The sequence below is a fragment of the Triturus cristatus genome, chromosome 3_1 (genome assembly GCF_964204655.1).
Source record: "Triturus cristatus chromosome 3_1, aTriCri1.1, whole genome shotgun sequence".
NCBI lineage: Eukaryota > Metazoa > Chordata > Amphibia > Caudata > Salamandridae > Triturus > Triturus cristatus.
The window spans coordinates 809,830,781-809,852,717 of NC_140583.1; the positions used below are offsets into that span (position 1 = coordinate 809,830,781).

Here is a 21,937-nt window from a genome sequence, read left to right on the forward strand (position 1 = left end):
TAAATTATGTCCCCTCTCCAAACGTGCTGCATGCCATCAATTAGTCGGAGACATGATGGGTGGTTATCATTTTGAGCATTGTTTATGTGGGAACATTTTAAATTCTTTATTATCAAAGCTCTCTTTATGTTTAACTCTAGATTTTATAGAATTGTTAAATTCTGATGTGGTAACATATGTTGGTAGAAGCCAAGGCACTTTGATCGATTTTATTGCTCTGTCTGAATATTTTAACTCACATTCCGTGATTTTTAACATCCCTATAATTCACTTCAGTGATCATTATCCACTAACTTTAGAACTGGTGGTGCCAACCGACGATTCATTCAAACAACTCAGAATACCTCCTTTGACCTATGCCAAAAATAAGGGGTTGACACGGAAATGGTCCACTCTGAACCCCGATTTTGTTCTGGAGGAGATTATAAAAAATAACATTAGGCAAGTTCTGGATTGCCTGGAAGATAATATAAAAATACAAGTCATGATCAAATTGTTCATGGCAATAACTTAGACAATCAAGGCGCTTTTAACCAAGAACAATAATGATAGACCGCATAGTAGTAAAAGATGGTTCAATAGTGAATGTTCCCACCTACACAAATAATTTAGACTTTAAAAATTAATCCTCGTAATAAGGTGGAAGTGAGACAGACACGCATGGATTAGAAGCGTGCGTTGGATGCACGTAAGATGGAAATCAGGCAAGAAGCATGGGGTCAACTACATGTGGCATGCCAGAGTAAAGACTCCAGACTCTTTTGGCAGACTGTAAACTATGACTACTTTAGTGATATAAAAAATGGTAGTATTGATGTAACAATCATGCCTGAGACCTGGGTGATACATTATGCTGGTCTCTATGGGATTAGTACTGACTCACATGCCAGTGCCGACCTCCAATATGTGGCATCTACTTTGGAACCCCCCCCCCCCAACTCCCCTCCGACTCTAGATGAGGTACATAGGGCGCTATCTCAGACTGTAAAGAACAAAGCCCCTGGACAAGATGGGATACCCGCGGATCTGTTTTTAGCCAACACCACCCTGTAGCTTCCGTTGCTCACTAATATCTTGAGATGCTCTGCGGCCCAGGGTCCCCCAGACTCGTGGAGATCGGTTATAATAGTCCCTATATTTAAAAAGGGAGACAGGTCAGACCCTAAATTTTACCGACCGATATCTTTAATCGACTGCTCTTGCAAGATTATGGGACGAATAATATTAGAGAGGTTGGAGACCTGGATAGCAGAAAATGGGAAATTCTAAAATGTTTAATATGGTTTTAGGAAAGGCTTGGGCACTACAGAACAGTGCCTTTTAGTTTTGCAGTATTTTATATAGCGCGAACTTGACCCGAATCCAATCAGGTATCAGAGCGCTTTACATACTACCAGTTACGTTACATTAGGACATACATTAATTCTTTGTTAGGCACGGGGAGATTAAGTGATTTGCCCAGAATCACAGGATGTTCAGCCTCATTACCGAGACTCGAACCCAGTTCCCCAGGTCTGAAGTCGAGCGCCCTAGCCGTTAGGCCAACTTCTCTACCAATTGCCTTAATCTGCACCTGATCATCGGCAAATATACCATGGCTAAGTCAGGGTTCTTATACCTTGGGTTTATGGACTTTACCTCCGCCTTTGACTAGGTGCAGAGGGGGAGTCTCTTTAAGAAAATGCTGCTTATGGGTATTGAACCACCCATAGTCCACTTCTTAGCAGCAATGCACCAGGGAGTCACAGGGAGAGTGCAATATGAAGCTGATGGCGAACTCACCTCTCCAATAAAGATGGATTGTGGGGTCCGCCAGGGATGTGTACTTGCGCCTTTTTTATTTTGTTTATAAATGATTTAGATAGCCACATCAGAACTGAAAACACAGATGCACCTTTGATAGGCCACAGGTCCCTTCCGGCATTATTATACACTGATGATTGTGTTTTAATGTCGAGAACAGGGGTGGGACTGCAAAGGTTTTTATTTCAAGTCATTTTTATAAATCATACAAATCTCAAAGAATACAAAGTTACGAAGAATACAAGGAATACAAAGAATACAAAGTAAATAATAATAAATAACTTAATAAATAGGTTCCTCAAGTGCCTTGCCATGGTGAGCGCATTGATGTCGCAGTTATGTACAGGTGGATAGCCAAGCATGGGTATCACATAAATGGTAATACAAGTACTCTTCAGTACAGATATATTAAAGGTTTTTAATCAGTTTTAATAATAATATGAGCGACCTTGGGTTAAAAATAAATGTTGCAAAATCTGGTGGTGGGCAAACTTCCCACAAAAACCTTTTATATAAAGAATGAAAAATTGCTCCAGGTGCCAACCTTTTCTTATCTAGGTATTCTTTTTAATGAAAAAAATACCTGGTCTAACCTAGTTGACGCAAGGATTGGAGGTTTTAATAGAAACGTGGAGGCCATTTTTAATTGATAAAAAAACTAGGCTCTCGCCCCATAAAAGCCATTATAGATATTTACAAAGCACGTACGGGCGTTGTCACCTTGTACGGTGCCGAGGCCTGGGGTTGTTGCAACACTTTAGGTCTTCAGAAAGTAGAAAACATGATTTTAAAACGTGTGTTGACAGTACCCAAAAGCACTCCTGCTACTTTCTGTCACAATGAATTGAATCTAACACCATTATCCTTTCGTATTCAACTAGCACCCTTGCTGTTATAGCAAACATCTGGGTAAAAGAGGAACCAGTTTTAAATCGAGATATAATTACGGATTGCTTGAATCTGGATCATGTAAAAAAAAATACCCTGGTTGTCTTATATACAAGAACAATTGGAGAAGCTTGGACTGAAGGATTGTTTTGACACCCCTGGAAATATATCCACAACCCCAAGAGCCAAGCTGAAAAGAGATTTTCTTTCCCATTTAAAGCTTACCAGAGATAGACAAGAGATGGTCAAAAAAAGGGTCGTAGAGCACTCATTGTTAGTAAGCTCATCAGGAATTGAATCCTACTTCTCTTTTTATTTTCACCACGCCAAAATGTTTTATCGGATTCGGTTTAGGATGGGCATTTCTCGTCTCATATCCACGTGATACATACTGCAACGCCAAACTAGAATTGTGTCCATGTGGTTCGGCGTCTACACAGAGCACTTTGTATTTTATGTTTTTCTGCAAACGTTATCTTAAACCAAGACTCGCTTTTTTAAAACCATTGTTAAGATTTTTACATATAAAAAAGTGTCAGCCCGCAATAAACTATTTGCTTCTTTTAAATGATGAATTTACCTGTTTAATGATTTATAAGTACATTTCTGCTGCAGTACGGCTTCGTAACGTTGTCGGAAAATGATTTTCTTTAAAAAAAAAAAATGTTTCTGTGTATTGATCATGTCAGCTAAATTTCAATTGTATTGTGTTAATTGCTCTGAAACATTGTTCTTTTATCTGTTCTTTTATGGCTGGTACACAGCCGAATAAAGATTTTGACTGACTGACTGGCACCTCCTAGCTGTGTGTCTCACAATAGATGAAGGAAAAAAACGAAGAAGCTGGATACCTCATGCAAAATAGCGGCTGGAAGAAATGGGAGATAATAAGTGATAAGCATGTCTCAGCAAAGCTAAGCTGAAAGGAACAAAAGTGAGAGCAGCAAACACTTCGTAATTGTAACCACATCCTTCATCGAGCAGCATTAAATTTCATAGACAAAATTAGCCATCAAACACCTCCATATAAGAGAAGTAACACTGCATCCCTTGTACACAAGGAATGTCTAACACAGCAGAATGATGTCTCTCAGTAGATGTCAAAGCATTGATAACATTAGTTTCGCCAACCAACATGTAGCAAACATTCAGTCCCACTTTCAAGCCTAACCTGTACTCAGCAAATGTTCCAAGGCGTCTGAGTACTGCATCATGCGGACACTGTACATCCAGAACTGAAGCCGGTATGAGTTCCCATCAGGGCACTTGGGATCCTCATAGAATTGCTCCAGGGTGCAGAACCCGTTGTACTTTGGATCTAGAATCGATCCGTCTCCAGTTATCTTGTCTATATAGTGAACATCTGCCTGTGGGAAATAATGAAGTCCTAAAAACAAAACAAATGCATAAAGGTTCAGAAGAGGTCAAGGGGGTTGTCAATGGAATTTGTAAGAAGACACGAAGGTAATCAATGAATCAGAGGAAGAGAAACAGGTAGGCATACAGGGTCACTGTAAAGGGGTACTCTAATATCAAATAAAAACATGAAGGGAACGAATAAAGGCCACTGAACATTCGGAATACAACAGCCTATAGCAACTGCATCAACCTCTAATGTGATGGGTGGAAGAGAGAGGGGTTCACGGACCATCTATTGGGGAAAAGTCCCCACGAGACTACGCAGGAAGAAAATCCGGTGACTCCAGTTAGTGATGGTATCCCCAGTCGTCAACCAAAATTGTGAAGAACTCCCCAATAGCCATCCACTCAGGAAACATCCTTGTTGAACGGCCTCCTTCTCTGAAAACCTCTTCATTAAGTCCTATTGTTTCTGCCCTATAAACATAAATTCCTTATCAGCTTCTACTATCGAATGATCTTAGGCCATTACTAAGCATGATCAACTACATTAAGAAGAGCCGAGGAATCTACTTGGAAAACGCAGTTGGAATGATGCAAATTAATTGATCAAAACCCTACGTGGTCTATCACAAAATTTATCAAGCAGCCCCTACAATTAGAAAAGTGCTTGAAATTTCACATCACAGTATTGATATATATTCAGGTGAAAAGAACCTTTTCTGGCCAGAAATGTGAAGCAACGCTAAGACCGAGCAAGTACTGCTCCTCACAAATGGGTAGGACAGGTTATAACTTTATAAAGGAACACCAATTGCGACCACTGGTCTCAAAAGCCCATCTCATTTGCAGTGCCACAAGTCAGGAAGCGAGTGTCTTGATGGAAAAAAAAATGTAAACAAATGATAGCACATTCCTACAAGACTCATAAACCCATGAATACAATTATTCCCCACCTAGGCTTTTTGCCAGCTGCTGTGCTAGCTGGCTCTTGCCAGAAGACAAGTTGCCATCCACAGTAATGATTTTGCTTAGTTTGTTGAACTTTTTCAAACACCTCTCGCCCAATATGTAAGCCAAGTAGCCATATTTCAGGTTGCGCTGTGAAATCGTATGAGGCCGGACCTGCGGAAAGGAGAATAAACACACAATTAGGATCACAGAGCACGTCCGTTTTCGCAGGCTTTCTGTAACACTAAATTTGTTATGGGTGAACAAAAATCTTAAGTGACTCAATAACATTTTCAAAAATGTAGATTATGACGATACGGTGAGCAGGAAAGTTCACCCTGAAAAGGGGTACAGCTGACTGAAAGTTTTAATATGAGACTTTTAACAAACATCAATTCAGTTTCCACCACTATAAAGTTATCAGAGACATTGTAAAGATGAATCGTAAGTGCCATCAGAAAGTCATAATTTGCACTCATATGAACTCAATATTTCTAATGTCAAGCGCGGTCTTCTTGCAGGATTCACAAATATACAAGAGGGTTTCAGCATTTCTGCAAAAAGTTGTTTCTGAAAGAGCTGGAGCAAGAGGACTATGTATTTTGTCTAGAAACCATAGCCTTTTTACAGTGGAAGATTATGCGAAAAAACAACCAGACTAACCCCATTCACAACAATATTGCATCATAAAGGAACACTGCATTTTCACATGGGGTCCAATACAGTCCATCTAGATCAGCAGCTACTGGAGCCATCTAAGTAGAGGTTGGTTGGGCACAGCAGTGTAATTCTGGTTTGCTAGGTGGCTGCAGAGAAGGATTATCATTTCTTCTATTCGGTTCTGCTTGCTGGTTAGTGGGAGAAATGCTAAATCCTACCTAGTTCCTACTGGACATGTGCTGCCCTGGCCTAGATTCTAATTTTTAGATTTTTCTTTGAGGCAGGCGGAGAGGCAAAGCTCTACGCTGTGTGGATAGCTATCCCATCTGCCTTCTTCCCTTCGGCCTCTGGTTTTTCCTTTAGTGAATTTGACAATCTGTAAAGTAAATTGTAGAGAAGCCATACCTTACAAAAGCTACTGCTGCTCTGTGAGTGCACCCAAATTGTACCGCTGCCCAAAATGGAGGTTGAACACTGTCCCCTCACCATAATTTTGAGAAATGGATGGCTGGTAACAGCCAAATACATAGTGCGTTTTTAACCGTGCCACCCGGAGAGCACCTACTGGCCTTCTAGTAGACGGTCTATTCAGTGCCCCATAAATGGGAACGTTCACTTACTTCTGCGTATACAGAGGCTTGTGACACATTGGGGCATGCTTCTAGTATTAATATATTTGCATGTCCAGATGAGGTGTGCTCTATGATGACAAATGCTGCAGTACAAGACAGAGGTTCTCTTCATGTATCTTCCCCATCTAAGGCCTTGCAGCGCATCTTGCGAGGGATTTAGGAAATCCACATGTAAACCATGACAGGACAAAACTTAGCTATAGAGCAAATTATTGAACAGACCGTTTGGCTGCCCCATTTGTCCTTTCTGCAGTTCTGCCAGATAATACCATACTTTTTCTTCAGATGGTTGCACTAACTCATGGAACGCACATGCCTGAGGTCACCTGTGGTGGCCCCCAATGTGTTTCACAGGGGTCAGGGTGAAATACATGTTCTGTACCACACTGGCTAGAGGTACAGATATTGAACAAGGCACATCATTTAACTGGGCTTGGAGGCCCGCCAGCGCTGCTGAGTGCTGTTTAAGATATAACACCTGAAAGCCAGTATTGTCCCGAATTCAGGAGAAGCTCTCCAGCACCAGAATAAAAACATTTGCCCAAGAGGATGAGATCAGTCATAGTTATCAGCAGAGCCCTATTGCAGTCTCTTGTTCGCAGCGTGATTGGGGCCAGGCGCTCCTACTGAGAGAAGGAGCTCATTGATTCAGAGCAAGAACAAGGCCTAGGTACCTGCATCTGCGTGGAGGGGGAACTGGAAACAAGCATTGGCATAGCAAATAGGTCTCGCCTTTTGGATCTTATAAGTTTGAGGCCATGCAATGATATTATAACACATAATAAATACACTAATATACAGACACGTAATCAACTGTTCGCAATGTTGCCCTCTCTGAATGGTGGTGACCTACAATCCACATATTTCAAAACTTGGGGGGGGGGGGGGGGACAGAGAAAAAAAAATCATCTGCCCAGTAACAAGGAGGGACTAACAAGCCTCATTATCAATCGGAAGCCAGCATTTATCAAGGGCAATGACACCAGTCAATCAAAAATATGGGCGGAGAGAAGGGGAGGCTTCCACAGCATACTCGACTACTGCATGCCTCGCAGAGCGAGCAGTGCATGTGCGCTGCCGCTAGGCTCAACCTAAAAAGGTCTACTGCAGTAAAGAAAAAAAAGTATATGATTGCTTTCCTTAAATATTGCATCTATGAGACAAAAGAAATTGTGATGATTCAGAGTACTTTTGAGATGTAAAATAGTCCCACATTCAGAATAATACATGAAACCATCACTATCATGCGGGGAGAAGGTAATTCATCTGAAGGGCGGAGCCAAAGTCCAGTCTACGTATGCATTAAAGAATTTGTAACGTTTGCATCAGCAGACAGTAGTACTGACAAGCTAGACCTAAAAAGACGATAGCCCTTCCCAGAGAGCAACATTAAGGTGCCTGACTCCAATAATAGTGCCTTGTGGGTGATGTGCCCACCTTTATTCACCTGGTCATTAACATATTTACTGTAGAATCAGGGCTTAAAGTGGGCCGGGTCTCACCGGTGCTGAGCACCGGCAGTTTTTTAAAGGGGGCCTCGAAACGGGTCTCTATCGGGCTCTGGTTTGTGCCCTGGCACAGGAGGTCCGTTTTTTTCCCGGACTGCAGTGACATCAGGCACATAGATGTTCGCGTGCTCACACTGCTCACTTCTCACTAGTGGAGAAGTTAGGGCATGACGCTTTGTACGGGAAGGGAAATCCTTTAAAGAGAGTCATTTTCTCTCTGGATTTCCCATCTCTTTTTGGAAGTCAGGAGCAGCAACATTGTCGTGGTGTCACCAGGGCTTTTAGTGGAAGCTTTTTCAATATTATATAATAGCCATAGTTGCTGCTTATCTATCTTATGCAACTAACAACCATTGACAAAGCCAATAGTCCTGGCTTGTAGTAGGTAGGATGTTACTTGTTGTATCATATATCTGGATGACAGAAACAGCAAAATACAAGTCGGTCGGCACACTACGCAAAGCACAAATTTTTTGCTTATGTGTTTTTAAGCCACGCCCTTATTTACACTGGCGACGCCCCTTTGAGAGACCCCCAGTTTTTTCATCCCACTTAAAGCCCAATGTAGGATTAAACCTGCCTTCTCAACTGGAAGGTAGTTAGTAGTTGTCTAGTTAGAGGGATAAAGAAACGCAAATTCGTCTGAAACCTGTTGTGACGGTGACCTCTCTGTCTTTGATTCCGTCACAGCTTTTACAGTCGAGTGTCTGTCACAAGAAGACGAGCGGGTTTACAACGAAGCACGAGGACAGTCATGTCTGATTAAGATCCCCGGATAGAGGTGGTTTCTGGAAAGGATGAAGATAAAGGCAGTAAAAATAAACATAAATAGTCTATTCAGAGGTTACGTCCCGAGGGAAGGACACTGCCTTTAGTCTCAATCACAGACCCTTTCATCAACACATGCAGAGAATTTACATGAGAAGTCCATAAAAGGCTTCTATCAAGTTACTGTCAGCTTGACTGGTCAGTCGAAGAAGGGCAGCTGCTGTCTCAGCCTGGCAGCAATTAGACATACTGTAGCCCCGGATCCGAAGTCTGAACAATTCGTCAAAACTTTCGCCTTCACAGTGCGCTAAGTGTTTGGCAGTTATTAGCGTAAATCAATTGTGAAGCAGCGTATTTGAACTGGCCTGCGGGCACGCGCTTAGAGTGCCATAATCTGTACCTAAAAGCTTCGAATCCGTCCAAGTTTAGACCAGTGGTAAAATATGATCAAGGGCGTTCCAGTTATTTTCTGAAAAGAGGAAATAGGGTTCATTTTCTTGCTGTTTAAGCATACAGACCAGGAAACAAAATGTTATATTAAGCCAGAGTTAAAGTGGGATAGCAAAACTGGAGGGGGTGGCGTGTCTCTCAAAGGGACCTGGCCGTTGCAATTAAGGGCGTTGCTTAAAACACAAACAACAAGAAAGAGTGAAATAAAAAATTAACACAGCGCGCCTAAAGTAAATAAACCAGGAAAAGTGAAAGCGACCGCACCGCCGAGACACGAGAATCAGGGAAAGTGAAAGCGACCGCGTGGCCACGCTAATTGGAAACAGATGGCCCCTGCGCGCCGCTGCTCGCTCCCGCAAGGTGGATGCGGCCACAAGCACGAGTGCTTGAAAAGTGCAGACCGATTCCAAAAGGTCATCTCCTAGAGCAGCGCATGTGTGCTGCGCTAGACTCGACCTAAAAAGGATCTTGAATAAAGTCTCAAGCGGCTTGCGGTACATGGCCTTGACCGTAACAAATGATACCTGCTGCTTCTAAAGATCAAGGACGGGCATGGACTATCGCAAAACAGCCTCTAGTGGCAAGCCTTCACTGGCTATTCATCTCTCCAGATTTGCGAGAGCCCATATCCCACTGTTACAGCCAGAAATGAACACAAAGGTTTTCGCCTTTCATCATGGGTCCTTCAAGTGAAGCACGGCTCTAATTTGATGCATCAGAATTCCCAGTATGTGTCCCAGGTTTCGTGGAAGCCCCGGTTACCAGCTTGCAACAATGACCCATCATTTGCCTTAGGAGGGCTTGGGGAGATGGGAGCAGGTTGAGGGAGTGTGTGACTTCTGTGCATGCTATGTTCACACAATGAGCATATCCACTGTTGGCAACTGCCGCTGTAGCACCGGTTAACCAGACATATATACTCTGACTTTAGGATCAGTTTCTTCACTTCAAGTCTCCAGTTTGAGGAATGGGCATATGGTGTCATATTAGGGTGGAATATGTCTTAAAGTTTTTCAGGTATAAGAATTTTAACCAATGAAGTGTCCTCCCTTGAACCAAGGGCCTCTGAGGAACGAGAACAAAGGGCATATGGCAGACAATCAGATATATTTGTAATGTTCCATCTGAGAAACACACGGCTCATAGTGAAGTATTCAGAGTGTAAGGTTTTTGTACATGCAGAGGGCTACGAAATCTACAGCCATAGAAAAGATTTGTCCATTGAACTTCATGTATTTTGTTTTATCGTAGGGCCATACTTTGCAAGTACTATAAAACTATTTGGGAGCCATAGTTTGGCACCAAGAAGCATGTTGTTCACCACCTTGGCTACCTTTCCTTTACTATATATAAATGAAAACAATGATAGGGTTAACTGGTCATTGAGTATAGAGAATGTGATTAATGTAAATGATTTATCTGATTACTAAGCCTACTAACATGTTTCGCTTTTCGAGGAGGTAAACAGACCTATGTCCCAAGCCTGCATGTAGGTAGGCAAATAATCTTGCACATCAACACTCTAGTTACAGACGGAGATAAGAGGTATGATGCATGGCCTCTCCTGCTTCAATACAGAATCCAGCTACCATAACGACCTAAAGTTCGAAGGTGTGACCGAAATTGGTTATGCCATGACATTTATGTATAAGCTGGGGCGTATGCTGCAAATCCCTCCTAAATATACATTCACCAGGCACCCAGAAGTAGAGCTACCATCTCAAGTACGAGCCTATTGGAAGCTGTACCTTCCCCAACCCTCAACTACAACAAGAAATTACTACAATCAGGTTATGTTCAAGGAAAGCTCTTTAAAAAGTAGACAAAGAAACAATTTATAGGTGGGATGCCAAAGTCTAGATATCAAGTGAAAGAATGTGGCGGCTGCCATTCATTTCTCTCCAAATAAATTCAACACTTAATTTTCATTTTTCATACAGCTAGGTGATGGAACCATGAGTCAACATATGCAAGCATGGGCTCAAAAGCAGTCTGTAATGAGAGGAAAATGTATCACAAAAAGCAATCTCCACTTACCAATGCTTAAAGAAAGCTTATTGGAAAATGTAAGGTGATGAAATCATGACAGATCACATGGGTCAACCAAGACTTAGAGACAGTCTGCAATGAAATAGGTGTAAGGCGATTAGCCCATGATGCTACATTTATTGACTGAAGCTTACTGCCAGTGTGCAATGAGAAAACTGTGGCTCAGCAGGTTAAACCCAGTAAACTAGGCCAATAGGTAGCAAAGGGGGCTAGAAAGGTGCACTGTGATCAAACCAATTAGGCCATATCCGTAATCAAAGCCTACAGCGGTTACAGTTTTTATGATTCCTGACTGCACCTCTTACCCTCCTGCCACCCTCTACCTCTGATTCTACCTCCATGGCTTATCCAGATTGACACAGACTGCCAATAATAAGCGTAGGGACAAAAGTTGTGGCGTTACTGTGAAAGCTGTGCCACACTGCTGCATTATACGGAAAATGTTGGTAGTTATAGGGAACACGCAAAGAGTACCCCTACCCAAAGTTTAGAGTGGATACAGCTCATTCATACAATGCTGTGAAAAGTGGGTGGTTGGCAACAGGTGAGTTTAGGTTCCTAGGCACAGGTCAAGCCTTTTGTGCAAGGAGCTTAGATGAGCAGAAAGCATTAAAAGAGGCTGGGCTAAGGCTAAGACATAACAGTACATTAAAGTAACACAAAATTAACATTACTCGCAGTATTAAAGTAGCACAATGTAGAACAATCAAAGTGGCACAAATTAAAGGCTAAGCTATCCGATAAAACAAATAGCGGAGAACATATTTTAGGGGGTGGTGCAACAATATAATAGTGCAGACAAAGTCAATCTAAACAAATTAATACGGGATCACGAAGATACTACTTTCAATGTGGTATTATGAAGGTTCAATTTCCTCTGAAGTGGAGGGTGGGAGCCTTATTATGCATAATAGGTTTAAGTTAATTTTCTCAAGCATTAAATAGCGTGGCAAATATATAACAGAATAATTTTCATGATGCAAGAACGTCTTTTACATACATCATGCAGACGTATTGACTGGAAAGGTGCAATCTACTGCAAATTAATTTAGGTATGTGATTAAGATATTGTGAAACAATAAATAACATATCCACGATACTGTTGATGTCGGAAATGTCAGATTATCAGTGGACATGATCAGAAGAATGTGCAAACTAAAGACGGCAAAGTACTGATGGAGGAAATGCATTGGTGATAACTGCCCATTTAAAAAAAAAATCCATTTATTAGGTTTTATCCCAAAAACAGACAAATAACCAAACTGTAACAGAGAAGTCACGTGTTCTCGCACCACACTCACTCCCCTCCAAAATATCTTGTTATATTTTGACCCAACAGTCAACGACATACATACACATGAGGGTTCGGTAGATGATTGTCTCTATGTAAGGGGTCACTCAGGAGATGGTCACCAGTCCCTCGCAAAAGTTGAGGCCTGTCTCACTTCAGGCTCTCCCTCGCATTCTGCCACGGGCTCCACACTTTCTCAAAATTACAAGGGCAGCCATGAGCTTGGTAAACCAACTTTTCAGCCCTCATACACCAGTTCAAATTCCTCTGCCAATCAGCCACTTTCAGGATTGTGGCCACCCCCCAAAACCTGTTTATGTCTCTCCGTACTACCATCAATGCCACATTACAGAATAGTAGGGCATACCTAATCAGGGTGAGTTCCTCCCAAATTCTTAACATCACTAAGCTGGGCATCAGGTCCAGTGTTTAATCGATGAAATAAGATATCTTGCTGCTTTTTTCTCTACAGTATGCCTTAGCGAGAGGCAGGCCCACAGTGTGTGTACTAAGAACCTCTTCTTCAGACACCTTCTTTGGCACAGGTCATCACTGGTCCTCCCCATTGCAAACAGGCATGTCCTCATGAAATATGGCCTATAGAGTATTTTCAATTGTATAAGCCGGAACCTCACCCGTATGGCCATCTCCCTGAGATACCGGTAGGCCTCCACCCAATGCATCGTGTTCCACGACCCCCATGTCACGTTTCCATTTGGTACCGAGTGTGTAGAGGAGGGGGTAGGATACAAGCAAGGAGAGTGGTATAAATTTAGGAAATCGCATGTTGTGTAGCAGGAATCCCAGGAGCCTAAATTCCAGTGGCATCTTCTCCACCACCTTGTTCAGTAAGGTCCCATAGCCACAGAGTATATGTTGCACTTGCAGGTAATGGTGAAATAGGCCCCAGTTAACTCATATTGTTGCCGGAGCTCCGCAAATGGAATCATGTCCCCTTCGCACAGATGTCCCTCAGCTTTGCGATATCAATGAGATCCCACAACCCATGTCCCTCCACACTCTGCAGTTCGCTCAGCATCTACGTCACCTTTCCCTTCCACCCCAGCAGGTTAGTCGTCCTTCCCCAGATCCAATCCATCCCATAGAGGTGGCTCAGGTAGCCTCTTAGGACGTTCAGTGACTTTTTTCCAATTTTGCAAACAAAATGATCATTCGGAATGAATTATAAGAGAGACATATTCAATAAAGGTTCACTTGCTCTTTAGATGTGGATATATTTCGACCTCATTCACCTTTCGAGGTCTGGTCATGACATGGGCTGGTGGTTGAACTCCACAGATAGTATGAAGATTAATTAGAAGGGATGACGAGATGGGAGGTGGGAGGAGAAAGACGTTTATGATTTTAAAGTGGGTGCTTACTTGTTTTTTTTCCTCAAGAGGACCTTAATCATATGATGGAAATACTAGGACAAAAGGAGGAAAACAGTAATTTATAATGCAATCCCAAGATAAAAGAACTTTGAACTTTAAACTTATCCATATACGAGGGAAGATTATTATTGTAGACAGAGAAAACAAAACCGCTAATGGATTATTGTGGTCAGTTCCACCAAAGCGTCATCAGTTTTTCAGATACCTCATCTTTAGAATTCACCACTGATCAAGAAACAGGTGAAGGAACATCTGGTATTAATTAAAACAGACATATTCCTTAATAGCCGTATTTAGTAAGAGGAAGAGCATGGGCGGATCCACCATGGGAAATGCGGCAACATCGCAGATGTTACAAGAGGTGATGAGGCCTGTTCGATACATAGCTGATGCAAATTTATCTCAAGACCAATTATCAGTTCTGTTGAGAAGTCTATCCTTTATTCAGTTAAAAATAGAAGTCACTGAATGCTTTCACAAAATCCAATTAAGAACCTATTTCCCAGGACAGAGAAGGGACTGGCAAGATTGAAATCACTGACCTACGGAGAAAATCTACCTTTGTTCCTCCAAACACTGAAATGCCCGCTGAAATTATTACCTTTGCGACTGCTGTACTTTCAGCTTCACGTCAGCTTTAAAAAATATTCAAATATTTTACACCCAACATATCTCGACCATTATGTCAGGCTTTGACTTAATTAAAGAAAAATGATAATGTCATCAAACCAGCAGAAAAGGGCGAAGCCATATTAGTTCTAAACAAGGAGAAATACATCACGGAAGGCATGCACCAAGTCTTGGATACAGAAAACTACCAGAAACGTGAAAGAGTTCCATGCATGGAACTACTCGACAACATTAACACCCTACTCGAATATGGACATAAGGAGGAATGGATTGGACTAAGAGAATTAAAATATTTTTAAAACAAAATACCCAGGACCCCCGGCATTGTCTTCTCCCTAAGATCATTAACATTATAGAAGGTATGGAATTTGATACTGAAAAATTGTTTCTAGTATCTCTTGATCTCATCACATTATATTGAAGGCTAAGACAAGTTCTTAAGGGAAGTATTCTCAAAAATCATGTCTTGCCCAGATTCAGAAGTACTGCTGAGAAGGAATATCAGTATATCTATGGGCCTGAATCTAGACAAAGCTCTACAAAGGGTGGGCCAGACAGGATCCCTGTCCAAGGCGGGGATGGGGTTGCTGAGAGATCTGAGCTTGACGGATATTTCAACTCTTCAGAACCTTAGAAATAGACACTACAAATTCTTCTCTTCAACAGACTTATGCCAGGCTTGATTATTTCCATGGTACATGCACATAGTGGCCAGAACACAACACAGAGATCAGGGTCGCAGCACTGTCCAACTACTTGCCTATCCTTCTTATACTGCAGCTAACCTTCCTCTCACAGTTGTATTGATTGAATGACCTCATGAAAAACAAGCAAGCTCCTACAACTATCAGACAGAGGATCTCAGACTTCCTCCAAGAAAATGAACACTCAGTACCTCACATGTCGGCCATCTGGGAGACACTTAAAGCAGTCATAAGTGGGGAATTTATATATCACTAGCAGCCAAATACAGCACTGAAAGAAAACACAAGAAAGCACAACAGACTAGAGCTGGAAAACAAGTGAAAAAATCAGAAGATAGGAATACAAAAAGATGATGGGCGGAATACTGAACATTGTCAAGCACTCACCCCCAGTCACAGATCTGGGCCTAAATCCATAGTTTTCTTGCTCACCACGTTATTCCAGTTTGGAGCCAACCGTATGCTAATCAGTCTTTGACCCTGCTCCCCATGGGACAGTCCAGCCCGAACTGCCATGTAGGTCCTCCCTGGACCGGAAAACAAGCATCCTGAGACCAGTTTTGGGGTATCACCCCTCATCAATCAGGCTAACTTGAATCTGGTGGCGTAGTGAGCATGTGACCCACGTACACATCTCACTTAGGGCGAAAATTGCAATACAAAAAGATGATGGACAGAATGCTGAACATTGTTAAACATTCACCCCCAATCACAGATCTGGCCCAAATCCATCCTCAAAAGTGATCCCAAGTTGTTTGTTTCCGGACCAGGTAGGACCTGGCCTGGCAGTTCGGACTGGTCTGTTCCCATGAGGAGCAGGGTCAAGACTGATTTGCATATGGGGGAGTCCAAACGGGGTGGCATAGTGATAAAAGAATGATGGATTAATCCCAGATCTATTGACTGGGGGTAAGTGTTTGATGCCGTCCATCATCTTGCAGTGTTTGCTCTAAGTGGCCATGGGTTTGCCCAGATGTGGGTTCCTTGCTCGCTGTGCAACTAAATTCAAGCTAGCTTGGCCGATGAAAGGTGATACCTCGAACTGGTCCCAGGATGCTTGTTTCCGGTCCAGGAAGGACCAGGCCTGGCAGTTTGGGCTGGACTGTTCCCATGAGGAGCAGGGTCAAGACTGAATTGCATATGGCTGGGCCCAAACTGGGGTGCATAGTGAGCAAGCAAACGATGGATTAAACCCAGATGTCATGACTCGGGGCGAGTGGTCAAAAAGTTACAGCACTCCATCCATAATCTTGGTCCTTTGGTGAACCAGGAAGCAGGTGTGTACTTTTCCGCAGTCATTGGGGTATAATCTTCCCCATTCACTAGTACCACATTAGAAGCATGAGACAGGGTGGCAGTAATCAAGGGTCTTACAACAATGCCTTCCCCAATGACACCAATAATCCAGAATTCACCCCACATTAACCAGTAATAAATTTGCAGAGTAGCAGACTGTAAGAGGGTAAAAGATTTTTATGATGTAGAGAGCCTGCAAAACTTCAAGCAATTGAAGTCCAGTATGGCATCCTGGAGAATGAGTGCATACAATATCTACAAATCAGACACTGGGTGATCCTGTCATCTATCAAATCTAATGCCAATAGACAGCTGACACTGTTTGTCATCATGGTTGGTGATGACCCATTTCTCAATCACATATTACTGTACTTTTATAAAAAGCATTCAAAAAATGACTCCTCTATCGAAATCTCAAGCACAGAAAAGTGGGATGTAGAACTAGAGTATTCACACTTGGATAAGGAATGGATGGACTTTTTTTATAGAACATGCACCTGTGCCTTGAGCATTAAAGGGAAGAAGGCCCTGAGAAAAACTATACTGTATCGATATTACAACCCAGCTTGCATACATAGCTGGAATCCTATGAAGTCTACGGACAGATGGCAGGGGGTGTGGGAGTATGGGAACAGTGACGCACCTATTATATTGGTGCCCTAAACTCCCCTGGACTTGCAATAAGTAATAACTAGCATAAATGCCATCTTTTTTACTGATATCCTGCAATTCTCAGCATACATTTGCCTAGGTTTACCTAACAGGCCAACTTATCTATTAAGATTAGTAAGAGGCATTACAATATTACAAATTACTCCAATAACAATAACTTGTTCCATAGTCAGATGTTTTGTAATGCTTTGGCAAATTCATTTAAGGAAAAAGATAACAGACTTTTTAAAAACTTTGATAACCACAGTTCGCTGCTTTCAGAACAATCTAATCTGAAGGAACAGGGTGACCACTTGTTTCACAATTTCTCTGCCACCACACCAGAACAAGTGATCTCCCTGATTCTGCATAGCAAATCTGGTTTCCCCTATGACGCCTGTCCGGTAAAGATATTGAAACTGGCTCCAGATATTATCGCTCGGAACCTGTCGAACACCTTTAACATTATGTTCTCCACAGGCACTTTTTCACTTATCTGGATACAGGCTTCCATCCTCCCTCTCTTAAAAAATCTAACCTGAGCTGTACTGATACCTCCAACTATCGCCCAATCGCACGCATGCCTCGCCATCTAATCTGTGAAAACATCATGAATACTGAATTATCTAAATATATTCAGGATAACCAGCTTTTTGATACCACCCAGTTTGGTTTTAGACCAAGACACCGTACGGAAACTGCCCTGGTCAAAGCAAATGGAGAGGTAAGGATAGTAGTGGACAAGGGAGGTTTTGCAGTCATGATCCCATTGGACTTATCGGCTGCGTTCGATACAGCAGACCACACAACCCTCATCCACTGCCTTGCGGAAATTGGAGTGACGGCAAAGCACTGGATCTGCTCACCTCTTTCCTTAGAGACTGAATACAAACGGTATCTCTAGGAAAATATAAATCTACCCCATACTCCTTACCATGCGGCGTCCCCCAGGGATCATCTTTAAGACCCACGCTTTTCAATGTTTATGTAGCTAAACTGGCCCTGTTTATTAAAAGTTTCAACTTGGAGGTAACATCATTCGCTGACGATACCCAATTGATAATTGCTGCTGCTAACAATGACACGTCTGGCCCTCAAAGATGTCGGAACTGTATCAAGGGGGTCAGCAATTGGATGAGTCAACGGTGACTGAAACTCAATTCAGGTAAAACCGAGATTATTGTTTTCGGGAAGTTCGCCCTAGCTTGGTCCCTTAACTGGTGGCCTAAGCATCTTCCTCACCCTCCCATTCCTGTCACCAAAGCCAAAAACTTGGGAGTCATCATCGATGACAACCTCAACATGGGTGCCCACGTTTCAGCTACGACCTCTTCAGCGTATTACATCTTAAAATTGATCAGGAAAATCCTACCCTTCATCTCAGACAGCTATAGGAAAACCCTGATCACTGCACTAGTTTTATCTGAATTGGACTATTGCAATAGTCTCTACCTAAACATCCAAGAAAAACATATGAGATGGAAGCAGCTGGTTCAAAGTGCAGTGGCTAAAATAATCCTTAAGCTCCCTAAGTATCAGTCTGTTTCTCAGGGACTTTGCAAGCTACGCTGGCTGCCTATCAGCATTATGCCATGGGCATAAAGGATTAAACAACACTGGGCCGGAATTTCTCAGATGGGTTTTTAAACTATACATTTCCAACAGAGATCTCCGCTCTGCCAATTCTAACATCTTAGCCACCCAAAAATCAAAAAGGCGCACTGCGGTGGCAGAAGCAATATTTACAGTACAGTCAAACTATGGAACAGTCTGCCACCTCAAATCAGAGCCATGCCTTCTCTGCTGGCATTTAGGAAGGAGACAAAAACTTGGCTATTTAACCTCTGAAACTGTTACTAGACCGCTCTCTCAGATAGCGACAAGACACCTTCGGGAACATGCAAACTTAAAAAATTCCCTAACATAACAATTACCGTAGCTCAGTTGCAGCCTACAGGAGATCGCAGCTTTTTGGGGAAAGGACACGAAGCCAAAATACAGTGTATGGCTCAACAGACTGCGGAAACTCCTGGGGATGGTGCAAATCTCAGCCAGGCTGAAGGGGAGGGTGGCCCTCTCTGAGAAAACATGGGGACCTTGCATAGCACTCCTTTTGCAGGAGTTCAGGGAAATCACATGCCTTACGTACTTGGGGGTGCTTCACCTCTCACAACACCATACCCCACACCATGTCCACAGTACCGTACTATAGCTCCCCTCCTTAAGATAGACCTGAAGTCCACAGTGGGGGTCATCCTACCCTCATTTATCGTTATGACTTTTGGTGCAAACTACATCCCTAGTCTGGAGCAGCAGAAGAATACAGGAGAGGGCTGTTTGGGTGGGTACATGGGGTGTTTACATTTTTCAGTCATCCAACTGGCCAGTGTATATGGAACTCATCAATATAATATTAAACATAGTTAAAACATTCTCCCCTACGTGGACTTCTTTTGACACAATGTACTGTTTGGTCTGAATCCCATCTTTATTGAATACACAAATGTATTTTAAATCATTTGAAAATACAGTGCACACTTGTTCACGTTAGTGTTATGCATTTACTACGTTGTGTCAAGGCTTATGGAGGGGACATTTTTGCACATAGTGTTTGAACCATTTTAAATGATGTTATTGATTTGCAATGTGCTCTGATCTACTTTGGACAAATTGATATAATCAAACAAATTAACGTGCTGTGCGATCTCTTTGCATGATGCGGCTGATTCAAGAATGCTGTTTCACAGGAATCCTTTAGTTATACTGGTAGGGGCATCATGTACTGTAGACAATAGGTCTTCGATAACAACCAGCCAAAGCGGTCTGTAGGTGAAACAAAAAACTGGATGGGTTTATGCAGCACATCAGTCCTACATGCTACTTATATTATAACCTTATGCTGTTTCAACCTCCACCGTCATGGTCCCCTAGTTGACAACGATGCATGTTTTATGAATCTGTAACGATCCGGTTTGTTATAGTGCATTAAATTATCCACACACGTTAGGGCACACAACACACCGTACATTTATCCAGACTCATGTCTCCAAATTAGAGTTTGTCCTCTATTGTCTAGTCAAATTATTCCCTAATTCAATTAAGAGTGGAGTCTCACCTGACCCCAAGCCATAGTCCCAAATACCATAACTCGCTCCTGTTTGGAAGCCACTCAGGCTTTGTTAGGATTGGCAGCAATGGCAAATAGAAAAGCACTTTAAAGTGGTGACTACGAAGGAAGCTGGTTAGCGTGGTATGGTTGGCTGTGATGGTCTAATCTAGTCACTCTAGTCTAGTGGCTGCTGGCATTGACATTCCTTAGGGCGGACTCGATTACCATCGATATTTGAAGGCAGCTAATTCGTAGCTAAAAGGCAGGACTGCGCATCGGGAATAAATTGCCTTAGCCACGGGGGAAGTATCTCACTTAGGAGCAGGCACAGTGGCGAGGCACATAACAGCTCACACTGAAGCGAGCGACGGGGGAGTCGAACTCACACCTTTATTGGAAAAGTGTCACTCAGTAAATAAAGCAACCTCAATCACCCCCCTAAGTCCTTGACATGCTCACTCAAGGCAGTGTACCACACTGAGATTGAATACCAAATCCTCAGCAACTGTTGAGCTCTGTGGGTTATTTGCCTCTTTCCCCGTTCCCTCCCTTTCGTTCCCCTTCTCACCGCTCCCAGAAGGGCACCCCCGGCTGCCCTGAAAGCCGTCAATGCCACTGCCATATTGTCTCCAGCTAGCTCCCGTCCTTCCAGTGGAGCCAGGGACAACCTACGACCGGCGCACTGCAGTGACGTCAAAGTTGCGCGCCTCAGCCTCCGAAGGGGGCGTGGACGAGGTTGTGAGCTGCCTGGCTTCTACACGTCTGTTTACTTAGTTGGGAAGTATTGTGCTATAATTATTTACGCCTACTGGAAAATATTTAAATTCTGTCGCCATTACATTTTTAACACATTCGAAAACAGGGCAACTTTTTAGGAATGGGGGATTCTTTGTTTTCAGATCTCTGACTATGCCTCTGCAAGAGTGTGTGAACGTAGCTGCTAAGCTTTCAGTTTGCATGTAATTGTACATTTCTAGGTTACTTACCAGTGATCTTCATTGCTATTACTTCGAATCGGAGTCTTCCTCGCCACACTCCTAACAGAATGAGCTACTCAGCTGCTCACTAGATAGAATTTACTATTTCAGGAAAAAATAAACTACCAAATTGGCTCTAGGAAGAGATCCTTCCTGACAACAAAGAGGCGGAGCCTACACACACCATTTCCTGTTTTACCCAAGCTCAATACATAAACCTATCAATTTCCCTCTTCCCAATCACCAGGGAGGAAAGATAGGACTGTGGCGAGGAAGACTATATCGGAGTAAAGCAGATTACCGGGAAGTTACAGTAATTAACTACCTCAAACGACTTCCTTGCCACAGTCCTAACATAATGAGCGTACACCCAAGCCACAAACCAAGCTGCAAGGAAATTGATACATACACAAGTGTTAGATGTAAAACTCCATGAATTTATTGAGCATTCCATGTGTAGCCCATCAAAACAGAATAACAGACATTATTGTACCGCAATAGGACTGCTGTACCAAAAGAGGAAGAAAACAAATCACCCATACTTAATCAATAATGAGAAATGAAAGTATTAGCCCACGTAGAAGCTGCATAAATGTATTTGAGGTAAGCCCCTTTGAAGGCAGCCCAAGAAGAGGAAATCTCTATTGTTGCCTGATCCTGTATAGAGGTGGACAGGTGTGGTGCAGCCAGGGAGCTGACTTCCAGCACAGGGTTCATGGTTCGATCCCTGGTTCCGGGGGCAGCTCAGCTCAGCACCATGTGACTCTGGGCAATAGCTCACTTAGTTTACAAAACGGCACCTTGAGACCTGTAAGGG

General features: G+C 42.7%; 1 protein-coding gene across 1 annotated transcript in view; it reads right to left on the bottom strand.

Moving 5' to 3' along the window:
- Nucleotides 1–20,866, bottom strand: part of NDUFA10 (NADH:ubiquinone oxidoreductase subunit A10) — a 145,455-nt gene extending 124,589 nt beyond the window's left edge. The window contains exons 1-3 of the mRNA XM_085645142.1: nt 20,712–20,866; nt 5,007–5,175; nt 3,863–4,078 (exon numbers count right to left, since the gene is read on the bottom strand). Of these exons, the coding sequence (XP_085501268.1) occupies nt 3,863–4,078; nt 5,007–5,175; nt 20,712–20,765 (439 nt within the window). The 5' untranslated portion in view covers nt 20,766–20,866. The remainder of the gene's footprint in view (nt 1–3,862; nt 4,079–5,006; nt 5,176–20,711) is intronic.
- Nucleotides 20,867–21,937: the final 1,071 nt, after the last annotated feature.